This window comes from Petromyzon marinus, unplaced genomic scaffold, assembly GCF_048934315.1.
Source record: "Petromyzon marinus isolate PM22_M1 ecotype Great Lakes invasive population unplaced genomic scaffold, UKy_Petmar_22M1.pri1.0 PM_G_Scaffold_39, whole genome shotgun sequence".
In the NCBI taxonomy this organism is placed as follows: Eukaryota; Metazoa; Chordata; class Hyperoartia; order Petromyzontiformes; family Petromyzontidae; genus Petromyzon; species Petromyzon marinus.
Window position 1 is genome coordinate 2,105,475 of NW_027422972.1, and position 24,268 is coordinate 2,129,742.

Below are 24,268 nucleotides of genomic sequence, written 5' to 3' on the forward strand. Positions count from 1 at the left end.
TGGACCGGTTTTGCTTATCACTGTCTCATCAGCAGAGTCAGGCTTTCTTAAGCCTATTTTTCTGAATTGCTCGATGTGTATAGGTGAGGACCCACTCTGTTAGATATGGGTCCTAGTTTGATGCTGACCTACATAATACGGAACACAACGTAATATCTCACCTGTGCTCAGGTTTCTCATTGGCTCCCAGTTCACACCCGCATTGAGTTTAACATTCTCCTACTCGTGTTCAAGGCCTTTAATGGGCTTGCTGCACCTCACATCCAGGAAACGATTCAACCGTACACTCCGCAAAGTTGATTCAGCCATACACTCCCCTGAGATCTCTCATATCCACCGATAATTCCATACTCGGGTGTGGCACGCTCCCAGAGTGTGAACCTGGGGTCACGGGGCTTTTGTTTGTACATTGTAATGTTTATATCTCTACTGGGCTCACTGACCTCATTTGTTTGCAGGAAAAATGGGATAGCACAACAAGACAGTGGCACGACAGGTCTCTCGTGCAGGTCGTGAGGCTGTTTCTGATCGATGAGGTAGAGTACATGACTGTATTGTTCTTGGTTTTCCTCGGCATACTTTTGTAAATACAGCGATACCCCCATTTACTCCCCCCCCCCCGCCACCTCACATATCGCAAATACGTCGTCACTTTATGGATGCCACTACCTGTTTTGCGTCGCCTCCACCCACACATACGTCGATGGCAGCGGCCGTCCTTTCTCGGGTCCGTCTCAGCCTCAGCCTCAGCCTCCACCTACCCTGTAAATTGCTTTGATTGACGTTGTTTGGATATTTGCTGTCGCACCTTTCAGGAACGCATCCCCGACGTAAGACGGGTTATTCCTTTTTGATTTAAAGCTTTCGTGACTGCAGTAATTCATATTCTTAGCTCTTTCGGTAAAGTCACGTTGAAGGGAAACAATAAAATAATAAAATATATATGGTCGACCATGGTCGAAACGTCGTGAGAATTTGTATTGTTTTATATATATTTTATTATTTTATTGTTTCCCTTCAACGTGAGTTTACCGAAAGAGCTAAGAATACGGGTTATTCCTGTGCACAGTATTGAATTTACAGGAAGCGGCCACAGCGGTACGATGGTTAGCGCGCTCTGGATTTGCAATCCAATAAAGTGACATAGTTATACAGGGACTCCTTGACTTATGAGATAGACGTGTGCCTGGAAAGGTGCGCGTATCTCAAAATCGCGTATGTTCAATAGCAATTTTCCCAGAAGAAATGATGGTACAGGAGGTGGTTCGGGGATTTCACTCGCACTCGCTGGCATAATCGCTTTTATTATCCTAGCCTATATCAATACAATACATGTACCCACAATATAATACTTTAAATTAAAAAGAAAATCACGTAAACTCTAATTTACTTCCTATAAAATAAGGAAATATGGTATTGCTTGTTAAGACGCCGGAGTTGCGTTGCGGAGGGGATGGATGGAGGCGAGGAGGGAGACAGACTTAGAGCTTAGAGTTAGTGAATGCCGTACAAGTAGAGCGCACGAGTTATCGTACCGCACTGGTTGCTGGCAACGCCGTTGGGTCGTGGTGCCAGGCTAGGGTGGCGCATCTCGTGTTGCGGATGACGATATTCCGAAAATTGCCTAGCGTATGTCAATATAAAGTCTAAATACAACGCGCGCGTTATTCCAAAATGACGTACCACAAAAGCAGGTAAACCGAGGATTGCATGCATACGGTTACAGTACCTAATTTGAATATATGGTCATCGAATTGAAGTGGGAGTACCATGTGTTAATTTTTCGATCATAAAGTTGGACGCATTCAAACAACTTATAAAGAAGTTGCTGGCATTTGTGCCCAGGTGTCTGAGATGTTGGGAATTTCGTGGCAAGACAGAATACTGTAAGCAATGCAGAAGTCTGGAAGAGTACACGACAGCTCAGTACTTCAGGGTGGTTCATGCTTGCAGGATGGGGAAGGGCCAATTGCCGATACAGGCATTGTAATGGTCTCCACGAGTTTGGACAACTCAAGGAAAAGAACCTGAGACAAGATCGTGGGATACTTCGATATAAAAAAAATCATGGAAGTTGTGTCGTGTTATGCTGTGGGTCATGGTGCAGGTACACACAGTAGGGGATGAGTCACGTGGTGCCACCTTGGAGGCTGTGGTCAGCAGAATGAAGACGCTTTATAACCTTGTCCCTCCAACCTCCACAAAGGATGCGCTTCAACCGCTGCATACCTGTGCGGGAGTACGGATCATCGCCCTGTCAGCCACCATTCCCAATATAGAAGATGTGAGTTGGCATACTTATTATACATTGTTTAAACATATACTGTATCGCTACAATCTTGATTTGAAGCTTTCGTGACTGCAGAAATCCATACACTTGGGTTCTTTCGGTGAAGTCACGTATATATAATTTGTATTTATTTTATACCTACGTGACTTGAGCGAAAGAACCAAAGAGTATATATATTGCTATAACATTGATTAATAGCCAGGTGGCTCAGTGGTAGAGCGAGCGGCTCGCAATCAGAAGGCTGCGAGTTAAAGTCCTCGTTGGGGGTGCTAACTCGTTCCATGGTCCTTCCGGGTCATTAAAATCAGTATCACTTTGTGGGGGAGTCAATATTGGTTCTACGGATAGACTCTCCCCCGTTATAAGAATGTAGAATGTCCACCGCTGGCTCAGGGCTGTAAACAGGATATGAGCACCGCCTCAATGCTCATTTGAGTAAAAAAATAACCTTCACATCTACTATAAACTAGTTGCATTTAATTTGTAACATCCACTGTTAAAAGGAATTTGTGTCATCTTAATCAAGTTGCACGTGGGCAAATGCCCAGACATTCTTTTTGACTTATATATATAAAATATGGAGAGGTATGAATACCTCTCAATGCATTTAAATTAATATTTGTATATCCTCTACAAATATTGCTGAGGCATCCACCTTTCTCTTTCTAGGTTGCCGAGTGGTTGTCTGATAGGGATGGAACGGCAATCTTCGTAAAATTGGATGAAAAGCATCGGCCTGTGAAACTCCGCAAAATCGTGTTGGGATTTCCTTTCTATCGTCTACAGACTGCCTTTAAATTTGACTTGATACTCAACTACAAGCTCACAAAAATTATACAAACATATTCTGAGCAAAAGCCAACGCTCATTGTGAGTACATGTCTTATTTGTTGTTCCAAGTCAAAATGGCATGATTAGTTTAATTGCATATTATTTTAAATTTAAATATTTTGCATGCATAGCCCTTAAATATGGAATATGTTAAGGTGTATATGGCCTCCATTGACACATACATAGCAAACAGGAAATGCCATGTGGACAAAAATCTCATGTGTAGCCTTAACAGACTTTTGGGGGAAGTGCTGGTGGAAGTGCTGGTAAGCGAGCACTTATGAAGACCATCATGAGCACACGAGGGGGTGGGTGGGCAGCACCACGCCGGACCGCCTTTGTTTCCCCAATGCTGATGTTTCAGTATCACAGCAGGTACTCATTTGAGGCTGAGTAGACCTAAGGAAGCCCCAGAATTGGTTGAAATATTCACCGTCGCTTTTGATCATGAGCGGGAATCGAACTCGGGTAACAGGGTTTGTAGCACGGTTCACTAACCACCACTCCCCACTTGCATATCTATCACCATGCATATACAATCACACAACGGCAATATCCCCTGTTTAGTCTTTACAAGACTCAGTTTCAGTTTTCTCAGTTTCATTTATTTGGTGTAGAGCCCTGTGAGCCATCCGGCTCTTGAATCGGGTGCAACCGCAACAAACAAAAACATGAACAAGAAAAACATGATTATTCTTAGCTCTTTCGGTAAAGTCACGTTGAAGGGAAACAATAAAATAATAAAATATATATAAAACAATAAAAATTCTCACGACGTTTCGACCATAACACAAACGGTCGTCATCAGGTGTGAAAAGCAACGGCAAGAAACATTTGAAAGAAGTGTCGGTTCGCATTAATTAATTTATTTTTGAACGGTGTTTTTATTTATAAAAAAACGTCAGCGCCACGTGCAGCGATTTGGCAGTTTATTTAGAAGGACTAGTCCATCTATGTTCTGAAAAGAGGAGGGGGGAGACGAAAAATTAATGTATGCTGTCTGAAAGCCACCGTAAGCGTGAACAATCAATTAAGACCTGAAATGGTTTATCAAATCCTTCCAATGATTGCTAAGCCAGAATTGTGTGCTCCATTTAGAAAGTGTTTCTTTCGTGGACGGTTTGGTAACGCTGGCGCGCAAGCCGTTTAGAAGAGGTGGGTGGCTCTGAAGAGAGCCTTTGGGTTGGTTGAGTGCGCGAGAGATGAAGCCGTAGAGAGTGCGGCCCTGGCACTTGAGGGCGTAGACCACGTCCGTGGCGGTGACGACCTCGCGCTGTCTGGGCAAGAAGCATTTAGCGAGTACCTGTAGAGGCCATACACATATACATTTGCGCACACAAAACGTTATAAAATTATGCATTTATACAATGAATATCACACCTAGTCAAGCGCACATATATAAATATTAAAATGGTTTAGGCCTTAGATATTTCACGTGTATTCCTTTGGAAGCAGGCATACTTTTTAATAGTGTGCATTGAAGGCACCTTGTGGTTATTCTTTTACAGTTCTGTGCGACGAGAAGAAGTGTTCAGCTGGCTGCAGCCACACTGGCTAAAGATGCTAAATTCATGATTGATTTCCAGCACAGGCAGAGGTAGGCGTGGGAATTGGGCTCTACACATATTCGTGTTTCGCAAATGTTCTGTGATTAAGATATTGGTGTAAAAGTAACGGTCAAGGTGCCGTCCTCAAGTTCTTTGTTCGAGCCACTGCTGGTGTTAACCTCCGCTTGAGAGAAAAAATATGTTGAATGACTCCAATATCCACGATGATGTTGGTCGCGAAAGCCTACGTGTTAAACTGACTTCATAATTTATTTTGCAATATGAAATACGTACCGAGGCCCTTCGCTCTTATTTGCCTTAGGCCCCTCATAAGTTTAATCTGGGCCTGATCATAATGCATCTAAGGCCCAGGGAACAAGGTGATCAAGGGGAGATTGACACATGTGATTGTGAAAATTCCACACTTACACTATGGCACCAAGTCCTTCCGTAGTAATATATCACTTGAGAGAGAGATGAGCGTGCAGACACATCATCATCAGCCATGATCAATCCACTGCTGGATGAAAAGCCAACTGATATTTTTTGTTTAGTGTGCTGTGAAGATGGAGTAAGCTCAAAAGTTTGTGCCGTGGAATAAAAATGTTGAGAAGCACTACTCTAGAGGGATATTGGTCTACTCTTTCACATTGACCAGACGTGTTGGAAGAGGCAGGCGTACCCACACTTTACTCCACTACGCGCGACCTACCAATTTATGTATTTATACACTGCTCGGTGGACAGGGGCAGTGTGGGGGGGGGGGGGTTAAAAGATCGCGCTCGAAGGTGGAATTGATTACAAGTCTAGCGTGCTCACCACTACACCATATATACTGATCATTTATTGTAATTTTAGACTGCAGAAGCATGCCTCTTGCCTAAAGGATATCAAGTTGAGAGGTGAGCTTGTAAAACCCTCACTGTTTTTAACGATGATTTAAAATAATTGCATCAAAATATCAAATTCACATTCGTGTAATTTGTTTTATTACTGTTGTAGATTTGCTGATGAAAGGAATTGCATACCATCATGCAGGGATGGAAACGTCTGATAGAAGAAACATTGAAGATGCTTTCTTGCAAGGAGAACTGCCAGTACTGTGTACGTAAAATATGAGCATATTATTTATTCATGGAGAGATTGTAAATTGATATATGTGTCCATGCATCAGGTTTGCATGTGGCTTTGTGAAATTAGTAGGGGCTGTTATGTGTGCATATTTCAAGATTACAAACCCATACTGATATCTAACAGAGTATCCTTGCCTGTAAGCATCTGGCAGTTCACCATCAATGGTTCAAGCAAACCTGACTGGTGCTGAGACACTGAACGTTGAAACTGATCCAGAGTTCTGCTTGTGTGTTGCACCAATGCCGCTGAAATTGTGGTTACTAACAGCTGCCTTGTGACCAACCGCATGTGATACATTTGCTGCCAGATACATGATGACAGTAATTTGTAGAGTTCAATATTTTTATGATGACTTATTAACTTCACCGAGTTACTTACGCTATGTTTTGTGCATTGGGGCGGCAGCGCGCTTTGACGCTCGTTACAGAGGTTACACAGGTTCGCATTTGGAATATGGCAATCCGTTATGATTAATACTGCAAGTATATGAATCATAGCATACTTTGTGCCGTCTGCTTAAGAGTGGACATTAATAATCCCGTGGCATGATTTGAAGAGAGTAGGCTGTTGTGTGCTGGTGTCGAGGTCCAGTATTTGTAAATGTTCCCACAAAATATCCAATCAGGAAGCATATAGCAATATGGCTGTCGCCTGATGAAGCTAGTTGTAATTACTGGTGAAACGTCTTACTCAGTTTGTAAATGCTGTGGCTTGGCTCTCCAACACACAACCGGTGTGCTGTACTAGTACACTACACTATACACTACATTATACACTACACTACTATACACTACACTATACACTACATTATACACTACACTACTATACACTACACTATACACTACATTATACACTACACTACTATACACTACACTATACACTACATTATACACTACACTATACACATTATACACTACACTACAATACACTACACTATACACTACTATACACTATACTACTATACACTACACTACTATACACTACATTATACACTACACTATACACTACATTATACACTACACTACTATACACTACACTACATTATACACTACTATAAACTACACTACACTATACACTAGTGCTGTACTAGTGACGAATTGGCCACATTCTGTTTACTTGACAACCCTTACGAGTTGGCTGTGGCGGGTGGTGGCGGGTTTTAACGACACATTTATATATATCTAACCCAAAAACTTATATTATGGAGCATATAGCAACATTGCCCCTACTGCGAAACTTCTGCAGAATATGTGCACACACAAAGCGCCTTTTTTTGTGATTGCCTTGTGATAAAAGAATGGTGCAAATACTGAATGTTTTTATTTGATTTGTCTGCAGTCTCTACAAGTACACTGGCTATGGGTGTAAACCTTCCTGCACACCTGGTCATCGTCAAATCTAGCATGCACTACACTGGGGGAGGCATGGTGCAGGAATATGGGGAAACAGATATTCTACAGATGATTGGCAGGGCAGGAAGACCACAGGTAGATGCACATATTCTGACTATATTGGTTCATACATCCTTACTTTTCGTTGTGCACAAATGTATTCTAGTTTATTAGATCCCATCTCTTGAAACCCATCATGTGGACGATATAGCATCTATTTTGAAGGGGTAAATATTTCTTGTTTATTTGTGCATTGATGTGATGCCCATCTACTATATACAGCCCTAAGCCAGGGGTGAACCTCCTTAATTCCAATGGTATGGGAGAGTCTTTCCAAAGGACAACCAATGTTGACTTTTTCACAAAGTGATATTTATTTTATTGACCAAAAGAGGGATGATGGGCTGAGTCAACCTCTAACCATGAGTTGAACTCACAACCTTCCCATTGCAAGATGGCCGCTCTACCTCTGAGCCACCTGGCTGCTGCTGCTGCTGCAGGATGAAGTGAACTGTTGCACTATTCTTGCTCAATTATGAATGTGTCATAGCATGTTCACCATTTGTTAAAACATATGCATGTGCTTTTTTTTAGCAAAATAGCAAAGCGTCAATTCCAATAGAATAACAAGCACAGTAATAGATTATAGACGCGTGTCGCCATGCTGGAAGTGGGGAGCGGTAGTGTAGCGGTGAGCGCGCTGCGTTATAAAGCCCGAGTAACGATTATCTTAACCGGACCTGGTGCTGGCCACCCACCCCCTCGTGTGCCGTGCTTGCCTTCACAGGTGTTCACTAACGGCACTCGCCCCGACAGCCAGTTAAGGCTCTACGGGGGATCTTTGTATTTTGTAGTAGTAGTATATACCTGTGGTAGCAAGGGTTTGTGGATTTTTTATTTTTTATTTAAAGCTTTCGTGACTGCAGTAATTCATATTCTTAGCTCTTTCGGTAAAGTCACGTTGAAGGGAAACAATATATATTGTTTCCCTTCAACGTGACTTTACCGAAAGGTTTGTGGATTGTGTATATTTGTGTGTCATACCCACTAGAGATGGCAGTACAGAAAGTTGGTTATGAACCCATATGTGTGAACCTGTGTTTCCCCCAGGAAGTTTCGTTTCCTCCCAAACACAAAACATATCCAAATAAATCAGGCAAATATTTCAATGAAGGATCCATCTGCATTTCCTGAAACTCATTAAATATTTTCCTGCATTTAGTTCATTATTAGTATGGCTATTTATCTATTTTTTATGTGAAGTAACATACGTGATATCATTTACAGTTTGATGTTTCAGCCACTGCGGTGATATTGACAAGAAATGAATTGAAAGAAAAATATGAACAAATGCTAAGTGGGACCCAGAAACTAGAAAGCAGGTAGGACAATAACGGCAGTTTTGTTATTATATGTATATATTGGGCATGAACATGTACATATTTGTGAACGTCATGTATAAAGTCAGCATCGGCATACACTGCCCGCTGAAGGCCTTCTTAGCCGTAAACATCCTTCACAGTCCAGTGATACAACAATCCACGTGTTCCATTACCTTGGCTACCACTCCATCGTTAGTTTTGAGCACTGGTCATCATTCCTACTCGTGACATGTCCTGCCCAAGCTTACTTATTTTTCTTCATAGCTTTGATGCCTCTAACTTGCATGTCTGGTATGTCATCAAAAACAGACGCTGCTTCTTCTTGTTCATGCTTTCTCCCTCTCTTCCCTCTCCTCTCATTACCCCGATATCTTGGCCCCAGTGACTCCTCCGCCTTAAGTCTTTGATGCATAAAAATGCTGTGACAAAACAGAGGTTATACTTCTCGGCTCCGTGCACTCAACTTCAGCTCATCACCCACAGTAACAGACACAACGTTGGTGGCTTCTGTGACCCTGCTCCGAAGTTTGAGGCCTATTTGAAAAGTGAAAAGTGAAATGTGAAATTCAGAAGTGATTTTTTTTCACCTTCAAAGTATTGTCAGCACGACATCATGCTTGTCAAACTATTATGCAGATAATTTGGATAATGCGTCTCTTCTCTCTTGTCGATTATTGCCATGCCATCTTGTTCGGCATGCGTCCAGCAAAAGTTCTCAATAGGCTGAAATTCTAGATTTGAAGCTTTCGTGACTGCAAGGATCCATACTCTTTGGTTGTATTCGGTAAAGTCACGTAGGTAAAAAATAAAACAACAAAAATCACGACGTTTCGGCCACAACACAAGCGGCCTTCATCAGGTGAAGGGATCAGGCTGTCTCGAGGACAGCGCTGAAGTGGAACACAGCCACGCTTAAAGGTCGCGGTCTGAGCGTGGCTCTGTTCCACTCAAGCGCTGTCCTCGAGACAGCCTGATCCCTTCACCTGATGAAGGACGCTTGTGTTGTGGCCGAAACGTCGTGATTTTTTGTTGTTTAATTTTTTACCTACGTGACTTTTACCGAATAGAACCAAAGAGTATAATAGGCTGAAATGTTTTCACAACGCAGCTTGCCTGACTCTTGCCTATAACCGCTTCATCCGAATATATCACACATGTTCTGGAATCTCTACTTTGGCTCTTGGTGAATCTCAGAGTCGACTCTGAGATCGTGTTACTGGCCTACAAAGCACCCACCTACCTTTGGGACTTTTTGAATCCCAGTATTCTATCTCACAATCTACATTTCATGGATTCCGGTCCTCTCTGCATCCCAAAGATGAGATAGCACTCCAAGGGCGATTGGGCCTTCTGCTGTGTGGTTCCCCATCTGTGGAATGCCCCCCCCCAGCCATATTCGTGATTTTGGGCATTGTCGATGTTATTAAGTCACGATTGAAAACTGACGCCCATACTATTTCTTTGGAACACTAGACCAATTACTTAGTGCAAAGTATTAAATGTTGACATTGTCACATGTAACAGCACTTTGGTTCTTTTGAGGAGAAGTACCACATCAAAATAAACATTTATTTTGTATTATACTATCTTGTTCAGGATCTTCACAATTTCACGCTGTAATGAAAACTTTCTCAATTGATTTCAAGATACGTTCAGAATGATGCGTTTTTTTCCTACATTTTGTGAATTTCCATCAATCAGCTTTCCCTCTGCAACTTCCATGTTCCCATTGCTATAAAGTAGCTACCGTGAATTTGTAAACACCTTCGGTCTCCTGCAGTTTGCACATGAATTTAACAGAGCACCTCAATGCGGAGATTGTACTGCACACGATCACAGATGTCAGCGTGGCATTGGATTGGATCCGATCCACATTCCTGTATATTCGGGCACTCAAAAACCCAAAGTATTACAGTAAGAAATGCATTTACAATTCAAAATTAAAACGTACAATATCCGCGTGATTATATTATCGCAATGTGTGCGATAGTATAATCACCAGGTTCCAATGATGCATATAAAATGAATAACAATAAACATGAGTAGGTGTATTGGAAAAGGTTGAGTTACCTATTCGTGCATTTATTTCAGAAAATTATCAAGAACATACATTTAAAATGTGTTCTTGAGTAGTATAGGTATTTTGGAAGGATGTATATACACGTGTGTCCTATTAATTTTCAAAATGTATTTGAGTGAACGACACTTATTCGAATGAAACACAAAATAACGTGATGTATATTATGTAGGTTTGTGTTGAGCGAAGACCCATATCAAACAGAGAGGGCCCTTGCCTGTAAACATCTGGCAGTTCGTTTAACACGTAGGCTTTCGGGACCAATATCATCCATAATAGTTGTTTTAATACTGTATATAAATGTGTCGATAAACCCACCACCACCCTGATGAAGCTAGTTGTAATTACTGGCGAAAAGTCGTACTCAGTTTGTAAATGTTGTGGCTCTGCAACACATCGGTGTGCTGTACTAGTGATGAATTGGCACGTTCTGTTTACGTGGCAACCCTTACTAGTTGGCTGTGTCGGGTGGTGGCGGGTTTTAACGACACACATTTATATATTTACGCGATCTCACCCAAAAAAACTATATTATGGATCTGGCAGTTCACCTGCATTGGCTCACACAATCCTGACTTGACACTGAATTGCAAAACCGGTCCACAGTTTTGCTTGTGTTGAATCAATGCACTAAAACATTGTGTGAAACCATCTTTGGGTATTTTGAGCCATTATGCTTTTGCATAGATCAGCTATTGTAATATAAAACAGTAATTTTAGCTGTAATTGCATTTCACGTTTGGGGCTTTCAAAAATATTATGAACTGACTGGAGGAAATAACACGTTTGAATGTTCTTAAGTACAAAGGACACAATTACGGTATATTTGTAAGGAGTGAATATTAAACATTCTGACAATTTAGAGTTCGTTCATTGACATCAAGTGTTTACATAGTTTTGACTTTGACTATGACAAGATATTCAACTGTTAAAGCCAAGCGATGCATAAAAAGGCAGCATACTGAAAAATAAATGTACTCTGTACGAATCACTGATACAGAATTTGCCGCTGGTCTGAACAAAGAGGACATTGAGAAGCAACTTCTGCAAGGTATAGTGATATTAACATAATCTAACATCAAACTGTAATATTACTGGAATAATAGTAGACAATTTGAAACTGAGAGAAATACAACTGTTTGCTCGTGTTTTTCGTACGTTGCTGTCTTCAGCCACCACGCGACAGGTCAAGACACTTCTGTATTTGATTCTTCCCCCTGGTGCTGATGCTTTATAGTCCTTGTGAATTCCCTCCCACGGTCTCACTTCTCAAGCTCTTACAACCTTGCTCAATTCAAGAAACCTGTCTACTTGTTAGAAGATGAAACACTGAGAATAATATCCATATACGCAGCCTCTGAAAGAGCCAGTTGGTCAATTCAAGTTGTTCCTTGTGTTTCCACTACAAGCAGCATGATGTTAATTATTTAAAATTGAGACAAATTGAACGTTGATTTCAAGCTTTCGCGACTGCAGGAATCCAGACTCGGTAGACGAAATAAAATAAAACAAAACATCGTAAATATCACGACGTTTCGATCGCGACGCAACAAGCGGTCGTCCTCGGGCGGGAAAAAAAATAATAATTCAGCAGCGTGAACAGCTGAACCAGCGAGAGAGCTTTTGTGACTCAGGAAGGCTACTTGTGTTGTGGCCGAAACGTCGCGAGAATTTTATCGTATTATGTTTTATTTTTGTTATTGTATTTCCATTCTACGTGCTGACTTTGCCGAAAGAACCAGGAGGATGAGCTCTCTCGCAGCTCTCTCGCTGGTTCAGCTGTTTCCCTGATGGAGGATTTTTTTCCGCCTGAGGGCGACCGATTGTTGTGTTGCGATCGAAACTTCGTGATTTATTATTTGTCAGTTTAATTACATTTTTCTACCTACGTGACTTCACCGAAAGAACCAATGAGTATGAGACGCATTGATTTTTCTTTAATTGTATTTATTTAACGATCGTTATGTCAAAATAATTAAGCTGACAATATGCCTTCTTCCCATAGCTGTCTCTCCGCATAAAAAGTAGAATCATTGTTTTTTAACATATCCAATCAGCCACACGGCCTTCTGGGAGTGAATATTTTCAGCAGCAACAAACAATCTGGACCGGTTTCGACATTCAATGTATACGCAGTCAGGCTTGTTTGAAGCAATACTCGTGACCTGCCAGACATGAATAGGCAATGATCTACTCTGTTAGCTATGAATGTTTCAAGCAGATTTTAGTGGAGAGACAAATATGGGAAGGCATAATACCTGCTTAGTTAATTTGTTGTCTTGTCCACAACGACGTTAATGTTTCTTTTGCATTATTTATTTCAGAACTATGCTTAGAGAGTTTGAACTCGCTGGCAGCTTACAAGCTAATTTGTATGCAGAATGGGGATATTAAGCCAACAGGTAAATAATCCTTCTGCTGAAACAGCATATCATGACGTGTTTGTTCGCTTTATTTGTGACGAAAAAACATAATGTCATTTTGCATTTTCATGTTGTGTATAGCGTCCAGTCGTCAATGCAAATCGGCATCTCAGAACGTGCTGTAGAATTTGTCACGTGCGCAGGTTCCTAACGGAGGCACGGGGGGGGGGGGGACCCCCAGACAATAATGGGGGGCAGTGAGAACCTTCGCCAACTATTGCCCGAGCCTTGGAGCTGCTTATTTTGGGATGTGTCGCCAACTCCATTAATTGATGAGTGTCTGTGCATGGAAAAACCCCCGCCTGTGCAAGGGGTGGTAACTCAATATCCGTGCGTACGGATATAATGAATTTGCTCTCCCGCCATACCCCCTGGCAAGCCGAGAATATGGCGATCTTGGCAACCTTGGGAAGGGAGTTTTACCAATTTGTGTTTGATCCAACAACCCTGCATTACAGGCACGATGTATAGCCGCCACCAGCACCCTGGCATTTAATTACAGTTTATTTTAACATATCATGGGACCTCCTTTGCCTTTGCTTTCATGTGTTTTGCTATTTTAACAAAAAATGGTTTGATATTGTCCAGATGTTGGTAGATTGATGGCTTACTACTACGTGGCATTTGATACCATCAAGCTGTTTGGCACAATACAGGGCTCGGAAGCCGTGCAAGACCTGGTAAGTGAGGTCACAGGGTTGGTTTCTCATTGTTCCACATCACCATCGACTTACGTTAGCAAGGCTTGCTGCGGCAATGTCCCCTTACTTAGCAGATGGTCGAGACCCCTGAAAGGGTTCGTGACAACGCATTACAGGTGGTGACTGTAATGATGTTAACAGACAAGGATATGTGTGTGTATGTGACACATAGCAAACAACCACAACGACTCACAGCAGCGGATTTGACAAGCGGCTGTAAATTATCATTTTGGATGTTTGACAATAGGCCGTGAATTATTTTGTAAGAAACAAATTAATAAGCGGACTTACAATTGTGCCGATAATTGAGCAGTTTTTAGCCATGTTTGGCGATCATCATCGTTTGTTTCTATACAGTGCACCTTATTGGAGTAAGGATACCGTCTCATTTTAGTTTTACTTACAAAGACAGACTTTTAGTTTATTACTGCATACATCGTTGCTGACAATTCTATCAATCGGTGTGCATCTGGCACAAGGTTTAACTAACACCTACGTTTTAAGACATAATCAATGCATTGTACAGCGGCATTCAGAACCAAGTCAAAGTGATTTCCTGCCCAAATGAGCACTGAGGTTATCCATCTACCGTTGACAGCCCTGAGACTATCGTGGAGAATCCACAATCCTATGACAGGGGTCTCTCTGCAGCGCAACCACCGTTGACTTACTAACAGAGTGCTGCTCATGTTATCAAACTCGGAGGGAAGGTGGGTTGAGTCAACTCACCAGCAGTATTTGAACTTGGAGCCTGCCGTCTGTGAGCCACTCACTTACACTAGTTGAGCCACCAGGTTATAACTCCCGCGTGTATTTTACAAGAGAGTATTTTTGCGATTAGCAATTAGCTGAATTGATACATTGTGCTCCTGATCTCTTTGGACACATTTTCGGTTTAGGACACCTTGTATTGTAAACGTTTTGGAGGTTTGTAATTGCCGTTAAATACCGATTTGTTCCCGTAATGGATGTGGGTTTAGTGTCAGGGCAGATTTGGGAGCTCACCGTGTGTCTATTGTGCAGCAGCTGCGAGATTCTGACGGAGGGTGGAATTCTTTTTAATTCTGTGTAGTAGTAGCATCAATGATTTTGGCCATGATGATGACATCTTGATCTTTGACCTTCTTTACAGGTGACTCTTATCTCAAGCTGTCGAGAGTATAAAGACATCACGCTCCGCGTTAATGAGAAGAAAACCCTGAACACATTGAACTTTGCCAAAAAGCACACGATACGGTAACAATCAGTGACACGTCACCAAATAACCACTAGCATCGTCGTAAAGAATGGAAGAAAAAAATAATAAGCATACAATATGCCTCCTTCACATATCTGTCCATCCACATAAAATAATACATATATTTTACACATCCTATCAACCACGTGGAATTATGGGAGTGCATCATTTCAGCAGACTTGGTATCACACAACCAAACTCTGGACTGGTTTTGACATTCCGTGTCTCATCAGCAGTCACTTTTGTTTAAACCAATGTAGGTGAGTTGCCATATGTAAATATACAATTATGCATAATGTGTATTGGTAAAGTTACATTACAATTAATTGCAATTTTTACATGGTATATTTGGCCAGTTTGAAGAATGTTAGCTATTTTTTTTAAGATCCTGTGTTAATGTCATTATATTTTTTGGAATAAAAATCCAGAACCTACACTGGAATAATCTTGAAAGTTTCATATCAAATGTTTTATCGGTCTAGAATTTGGATTCTAATGATTTAATTTAAAAGGTTTCTCGGATAGTGAAACATCAAGTGTGAAAACATTTACATATTTGAGACAATAGTAGTTGTTAATGTATTACGTATTAAAAAATATTGTATGGATAAACGAATGGGGTTTAAGTCTGTATTAGCACATTTTAAGTGTATATTGTATATTCAGTGTGTATTAGTTATTTGGCCAAACCATTATGAGTGAATCTGAATGCTTCTGTCATTTCAGATTTCCAATGTCCGGTAAAATAAAAAACAGTGAAATGAAAATAAACTGGTAAGTACAGCTATGATTTCAATGCTCCTGTTAAGATAACACATACGTACATTTGGAGTTGGTTATGAACTTTCTTTATAGTTAGCAACGCAACTTCGTGTTTAGGGTTTTAATATTCTACACATTTGCAGATTATTATCCATTTGATATCACCATACAGATCACACCTTTTAATTGGAGAGCCTTCAAGATGTATTGACACTCATTTTAACACTCGAAACTGCATCTATATTGCAAAAACTGTTTGTTCAAGTAGAGAATTGAGCTTTTGCTACACAATTGAAATGATTTTGATTTAAAGCTTTCGTGACTGCAGTAATTCATATTCTTAGCTCTTTCGGTAAAGTCACGTTGAAGGGAAACAATAAAATATAAAATATATATAAAACAATACAAATTCTCACGACGTTTCGACCATAACACAAACGGTCGTCATCAGGTGTGTAGGTTTGTATTGACACTCATTTGCAAACCGACACACCTAATGACGACCGTTTGTGTTATGGTCAAAACGTCGTGATAATTTTTATTGTTTTATATATATTATTTTAATGTTCCCCTTCAACGTGACTTTACCGAAAGAGCTAAGAATATAAAACAATGCTTTATATATTATTATTATTTAATTGTTCCCCTTCAACGTGACTTTACCGAAAGAGCTAAGAATATAAAACATTGTTTTATATATATTATTATGATTATTTAATTGTTCCCCTTCAACGTGACTTTACCGAAAGAGCTAAGAATATAAAACATTGTTTTATATATATATTATTATTTTATTGTTCCCCTTCAACGTGACTTTACCGAAAGAGCTAAAAATATAAAACATTGTTTTATATATATTATTATTATTTTATTGTTCCCCTTCAATGTGACTTTACCGAAAGAGCTTAGAATATAAAACATTGTTTTATATATATTATTATTTTATTGTTTCTCTTCAACGTGACTTTACCGAAAGAGCTAAGAATATAATTGAAATGACGCGTTGTTTGTAGTCTCATTCAAGCTCAGCTGGGATGTGTACTGGTGCAAGATTTTGCATTGATGCAGGACACTGCCAAAATCTTCAGGACTGGAATCCGTCTTACAAAATGTAAGTTTAAACTGCACTATTTAAACGAATGTACATTGTTTCTGAAGTTAACGTTTAAACGCATGACAGTATTTACATCCGTTATATCTCTGTTTTGTGGTTGTAGGTCTTGCCGAATTTTTGCAGCAAAAGGATAAGCAGAATAATTTCCAGGCCGTGCTGAATGCTGTCCACCTCGCTAAATGTTTTTATGCAAAGCTTTGGGAAAATTCACCTTCTGTTTTGAAACAACTTGAAAAAATCGGTAATTATAATCTCTTTCACGTATAAGAGCAACACATACAAATTATTTACAACCACGCATTCTTTTCAAAAGACCCTTCAATTAAACATTACTTAACCTCAGTGTTTCTGCTGTAGGCTTCTCAATGTCCAGCGCACTGGTCAACGCTGGATTGACATCTTTTGAGAAAATTGCAAACACTCATGGACGGGAAATTGAGTTGGTGAGATAATGGGTGTAGTGTTAATCTCCACAACATGTATCTATGTTTGTGCTGGTGTTTAGCGCACTTCCCAGTACAATTATACGGTAGCTACACCGTAAATGCCATTGGCCCAGTGGCAGCGCTTGTTCCAGAAGCTCGCAGTTCGAATCTGGCAGACCGCTCTGGTTAATTATACTGCGGATTTATTCACCGTAAAATGCTCGACGCCATCTTCTTCAAAATGGACGTCACAGACCCCCATGATGTCATGCCAAGAAGACCGTTGTGTACCGGCGTGATTGTCCAAATTAGCAAAATGTAAAAAGTAACTTGCAAATTACTCAATTGGGAAACACATTACAATCGTCACCCTTCCTTAATAATAGGAACACCCGCCAATGATGAGCGTATTTCTTGTTTGTAAACAACATTGCAACAAAACCGAATGACGTTTTGCTGGTGGTGCATTCCTCCGTTGTGCAGATAGTGAACAGACACCCTCCGTTTGGGAACCAGATCAAAGAAGCCGTGCAGCATCTGCCCAAGTACCAAGTCAGAGTGGAGCAGGTGCATGAGACGGAACCCCGACTCCAATCAAAGATTTCACATTGCTAAAAACAACTAATGCACATACTCTTTGGTTCTATTCGGTAAAGTCACGTAGGTAAAAAATAAAACAACAAAAATCACGAAGTTTCGGCCACAACACAAGCGGCCTTTTTTTTCTTCACTCCAGCGCAGTCTTCGAGACAGGCTGGTCCCTTCACCTGATGAAGGCCGCTTGTGTTGTGGTTGAAACGTCGTGATTTTTGCTGTTTTATTTTTTTACCTACGTGACTTTACCGAAGAGAACCAAAAAGTATGGATCCTTGCAGTCACGAAAGTTTCAAATCTAGAAACTAATGCACAGTCACATGGCTCGGGTGCAAATCAATTTCCCTTTAAGTGCGTTGCTACTTTCAACGTACTCAAAGCAGCAGGCTTTCAAAGGCAAACGTCAATTAGGACTTTGCCAAATACCTGTGAAACCATCCATCTATGTGGCTCAATTTCCCCGCATATAGCCCGCATACGCATATAACCCGCAGACGCATGTACCCCGGTTAAACAAAGTGCGCCCACTTGAAACATTGTCGTTTCATTGTGCAAGCAATTCGAATCATTTCAAACATGTTAACGCGTGCAATTTTAGTGCGAGTGGTTTATTCAGCAGTGCTTTAGTCAAAGGTACTGGAAGTGTTGCGCAGTGAAAAAATTAAACGAGTTATGACATGTCACACGTGTAAAATATTTTAGGGATAGCCCGCATCTGCATATACCCCACGGGGTCTTGTTTTGTTTTGTAAAAAGTGGTATAACCCGCGGGTTATATGCGGGAAAATACGGAACTCGAAACAGCATGAGTCTGAAGACAAACATTAATTAGTGTTTTGATAATACTGCACCTGTGAAACTATCCATGTGGCTCAGCAGTGGAGTGAGCGACCCGCCATCGGAATGTTTGCGAGTTCAAGTCGTAGCTGGGAGTTGACTCACTCCATCATCCCTCCGTGGTAGATAAAATAGGCACCGATTTGTGGGAAAGTCAACAGCGATTGTTTGATGGGTTATATAGAGACGCATTGTTTCCACCACTGTCTCAGGGGTTGTAAATGAGAGATGGTCACCACCTCAATGCGCATTTGAGAAAGAAAGAGTACTTGTAATGCCACCCCGTATCTTGGTACAGACGTGGTGACAACAGTGGGGCAAGTGGCCGTTGCTGTCATTTGTTAAATGTTTTTTCACTAGGTTTTAAATGAAGGAATCGACTATTTAACGTTTGTCTTCACCTTAGTAATATTCAATTTAATTTAATGGCTTGGTAAGCTTTGCATATCATCAATTCAGAATGGCACTGGTTGCTTTTTTTCCAGGGTAACCGGTACTACAAAGGTGTGGCTGAGGTGATAATTACAGTGATACTAAAGAACTGTGCGGACCTACAGTCTCACCGCACAGCTCCAAACAACCACTGCTGCACGCTACTACTGGGCAACGCCGACAACAACCTCGTCCATCGGCAAATCATCACGTGCGCTTAAATTACACATCGCAGCAATTGTGACAAGGCCACGTGTTTTTTTTCTATGTTGAATCGAACAAAATAATCGTTTTGCCTGATAATTAGAGACCCAGACATCGCACCTCCTTGCTTTGACATTCCTCAAAGACACCGGTGAACCATCGACCACATCAAACAGGCCAACGCGCACGTCTCCTGCAGTGCGATCAGTGGCCATGCAACCCAAACTATGGACCAGACAGTAAACCACTGTGGTCTCTGCTCTCCTTCAACCGAGCAGTATAAAAACGACACAAACTCGCTCCTGAAGCTCTCGTGGTTTATCAGATCTCGACATTGGCATTCAGCCCCTGAACATACAGCAATATAAAGGAATAGAGCATGAAAATTAGCATCATATAGAAGTAAATGTAACAAAATAAATAGGCAGACATTACGCCTCCTTCCTATATGTAAACAACATTGTTCCTAAAAACAAATGTAACAACATTTTAAATGCACTTGTTACTGGAATTTTTTAAAATAATAATCACCTGTTTTTGATAGGGCCTTTTACTCTGGGGTGTCTATGAGCGCTTGACGCGCAATAAGCGACTTACACCACGTCTCAGACACATTTAAATGGGCACCCCCAGTGACAACTGTCCCTGTGGACACAAGGAGATTTAGCACCTGGCCTGCAATTGGGCATAAGGTTGCCAGTAGGGGGCGATGGTTGCTGTGTGTAATTCCAATTTAGTAATTTTTTACGTATTTCTGTATTCGTATTTGTCAACGAGTCGAACTGGTCTACTCGTTTTGAATGTCAGAAATCTTTAACGTCAGTGCAACATAGCGCACATATTTAATTATTAAGACACCTGCAGTAATAGTAAGTTGCAGAAACTACATATACAACCGATATGACCTTCACAGAGATTACATGCTGCTGAAAACAGGGAGTTTCATGAAGAAGATTGAAGTTCGGCCGGAAAAGAGTGACGAGCTCAACGTTTACCTCCTCAGCTCTACATATGGTAAGTCTCAGGGTTGCCACCTTGTCCACAGACTACATCAGGACATATTTCTCAGTCAGCCTTGGTCAGGAGTCAGCTTCGGAGCCGCGTTCAGCTTCATACAGATTGCTTCATGACGTAATGTATGTACGTACAGTATTCACAAGTATGGCAGCTGTTGAAATATCAAGTTTTGTACCGAATTGGAAAAAAGGTTCTTATTGTTATTTTGGTTGCCGACCCCTGGGCAAGGTCTAACGAAACTGTGCAGTGTCCTGGAATAAATTTCAACTCAATACTGGTACCAGGTCTAGGTAAAAAATAAATTACTGGTACCCGAGCACAGATGTCAATTCCCGAACAAGTGCCAATCTTGCACACGTTACACACAAACTCTATTTCATCCATGTAGCCTCTCGTCCAATTTAACTTGTTATTTATCAAAGGTTGCAATACAATGTGGATTCGTATGACATTTAAATGCGACAGCATCTCAAGACACCGTACACAAACAGAAGGCATATTATATTCTTGGTTCTTTCGGTAAAGTCACGTAGAAGGGAAACAATAAAATAATAAAAATATAAAACTATAAAATTATCACGACGTTTCGACTGCAACACAAGCAATCATCATCAGGTGTGAAAACCACAGCAAGATGATGATTGCTTGTGTTGCAGTCGAAACGTCGTGAGAATTTTATTGTTTTATATTTTTATTAATTTATTGTTTCCCTTCTACGTGACTTTACCGAATAGAACCAAGAATATGAATCCCTGCAGTCACGAAAGCTTTAAATCAGAAGGCATATTTTCAAAAAATTATTTTTACAGAGGCAGTCGGCCATAGGCAGAGGAAAAAGGAAGCTCTTGATGCTGCATTTATACAAGGAGAAAGGCGTCGACAGAACTTATGACTGGGAGGAGGGAGGTCCAGATTATGGGGGCAGCAAACGAGAGTTAGCAACTTCCCAGTGAACCGAGGTTTACAGGGGAAATTTGACAGAAAACCTTGGTTGCTGGAGTCAAGAATATGTGGAGGGGAGTAGAGTGAGATGAGAGGAGAGATTTAGGCATGGGCGAGTCAATGGAGTATCTTTAGGACGGTGAGTGCTATTTTTAAATTGATCTGGGATTACATTGAGAGCCAGTGGAGGGATCTCAGTATTATGGTGATGTTTTGTTTACGGATGTGGACGAGAAGCCTGTCAGGAGCATCTTGTATCATCTAGAGTTTGAGGATGTGAGGAGATGTGAAAGTGTGGATGGCAGCTGGGGTAAGGAAATGGTGGACGTGGAAAATGTGCAGGTGGAGGTATGAGGTTCTCCAGAGTTGACAGTAGATAGACAACTCGTGCTCAGGATCAATTACAACTGAAAGGTTTCTCACACTCTCTGTGTATGTGGCAGAACAAAAAATGTGGTGAAGATGATTAAAGCTATCGTGGTAAAAATGTGGTTCTAATGCTTTTCCCAGTTGGTATGGACATCCATCAGAACTTCACACCATTCTACTCTAGCCCTCGCACCTCTGGGCTCTACGGGAATGGGAGACATCAGCAGGCCCAATCCCTGCATGCTACTACCTGTGAGAAACCAAAGGCGTTTGCCTCAGCAGCGGCACAAGCAGCCGGCAATGGTTTGTGTCGCCTCATTTCTACATGCATTTTATATCAATTGGTTTATTTAGACTCTATGCATTTGATCCCATGGAAGCAATTTAGAATGCAGCATCTTCATATCTACAACACTCATATAATCCTTAAATTGTGCAATTGTTCCCACCAACTCATGCTGTGACAAGTATGCGGCAATATACATAGGGGACGTTAGGTGTGGTGCATTATATTTTGTTGTGAAGTTAACCTGTACATATACAACTTTACTGCAAAGATCATCTCTCTTGTGCTCAAGAGTTCCAAACTGACACAGCGGTGATGGACCACCTCCCCCTCCCCTCTTCCTTGAGACCCCGAAAATTAATATTTTATTCTCAGAGAAAATACATGAACTGTATATATTTTATACGACTTTAGGGATATATATTCTTGGTTCTTTCGGTAAAGTCACGTTGAAGGGAAACAATAAAATAAAAATATATATAAAACAATAAAATTCTCACGACGTTTCGACTGCAACACAAGCAGTCATCATACCTGAAACAATAAAATAATTATATATATAAAACAATAAAATTCTCACGACGTTTCGACTGCAACACAAAGCAGTCATCACACCTGATGATGGCTGCTTGTGTTGCAGTCGAAACGTCGTAAGAATTGTATTTTTTATATATTTTTTATTATTTTATTGTTTCCCTTCAACGTGACTTTACCGAAAGAACCAAGAATACGAATCACTGCAGTCACGAAATCTTTAAATCACGACTTTAGGGATCTAATTAAATCTTCAGGACTGTCTCACCCACCCTCCTTGGAACGTTTTAAGACATGCTTCTGCACACTAGAGTGGCTTACACATCTCGACTCTTCGCTCGACCTACAATATGCTGAAAGTAATGTTCATAAACATTCAGCGTTTGATTGTATTTGTCACGTGATGTGTAATGTGTCGTTATAAAACACGTTTACAGTGAAGACTTCTCCACAGAGCTCTCGTTTGTTTCTGAAGGTTACTCTGCTGGCTTGGAAGATTCCAAGAGAAGCTGTCTTCACAACTGTAAAAATAAACAAATGTGTGGACACGAGTGCTGTGAGTACCTTCATCGTGATTCAACGTATTTACAAAGTTATTACTACGAGCAATTGTGATTATTTTGGGTTGGGTATCATATCGTATTTCATCAAACGAAGACCGATACACTTCTGGCCATTCGCCAGCGTTGATCCAAGCAAATCTGACATTGCTGATGAGACACTGAATTCCAAAACTGGTGCAGCGTTTTATTGTATTAAACACATTTTGCTGCAATTATGCACTCCCAGAATGGAGGTTTGACAGATGGGATGTATACAATTACTTTAATGTTCATGTGGAGGGACAGACGTGGAATGCGTGCTGTGCGCGTATTTATTTTCTTTGCAGGCTGGTAATGGAATGTGTAAATAATGTGATTTGACACGATTCCATTAAAGACTGCATTATTTTTTGTTATCAAGCTTCTTCTGTCTCATTCGTATGGTCTGCCTCGTAGATTCTGTCTTGTGCGGTCTAATTTTGAACGTTAGCCAAAATGATACATTTGCATATAATTTTCATCAGTCATTGATCATTGTCTGAATGCGTTCCTTTGTAGCCTTTGCTACATTTTTAAAAATATAAGCACCCATGTATCAATAAGCACCCATGCTTTGTGAAATATTCTGAGATGCATTTTGTATGTATGTATGTTGAGGTTCTTTCACACCGTACAGCGAGGGAAAAAAAGTATTTGATCCCCTGCTGATTTTGTACGTTTGCCCACTGACAAAGAAATGATCAGTCTATAATTTTAATGGTAGGTTTATTTGAACAGTGAGAGACAGAATAACAACAACAAAATCCAGAAAAACGCATGTCAAAAATTTTATAAATTGATTTGCATTTTAAGGAGGGAAATAAGTATTTGACCCCTCTGCAAAACATGACTTAGTACTTGGTGGCAAAACCCTTGTTGGCAATCACGTTTCTTGTAGTTGGCCACCAGGTTTGCACTCATCTCAGGAGGGACTTTGTCCCACTCCACTTTGCAGATTTTCTCCAAGTCATTAAGGTTTCGAGGCTGACGTTTGGCAACTCGAACCTTCAGCTCCCTCCACAGATTTTCTATGGGATTAAGGTCTGGAGACTGGCTAGGCCACTCCAGGACCTTAATGTGCTTCTTCTTGAGCAACTCCTTTGTTGCCTTGGCCGTGTGTTTTGGGTTATTGTCATGCTGGAATACCCATCAACGATC

General features: G+C 40.8%; 1 protein-coding gene across 1 annotated transcript; it reads left to right on the forward strand.

Moving 5' to 3' along the window:
- Window positions 1-241: 241 nt before the first annotated feature.
- LOC142916497 (putative ATP-dependent DNA helicase HFM1) lies at window positions 242-23,426 on the forward strand. The gene is made up of 23 exons (XM_076061627.1): window positions 242-295; window positions 459-536; window positions 2,108-2,284; window positions 2,960-3,160; window positions 4,630-4,718; window positions 5,527-5,570; window positions 5,671-5,772; window positions 7,141-7,289; window positions 8,481-8,575; window positions 10,356-10,489; window positions 11,653-11,703; window positions 12,977-13,054; window positions 13,664-13,755; window positions 14,909-15,012; window positions 15,740-15,787; window positions 16,789-16,886; window positions 16,993-17,130; window positions 17,247-17,332; window positions 17,798-17,881; window positions 19,231-19,388; window positions 20,295-20,395; window positions 21,851-22,012; window positions 23,419-23,426. Exons 1-23 carry the CDS (start codon window positions 242-244, stop codon window positions 23,424-23,426), a joined length of 2,331 nt encoding a protein of 776 aa, XP_075917742.1.
- Window positions 23,427-24,268: the final 842 nt, after the last annotated feature.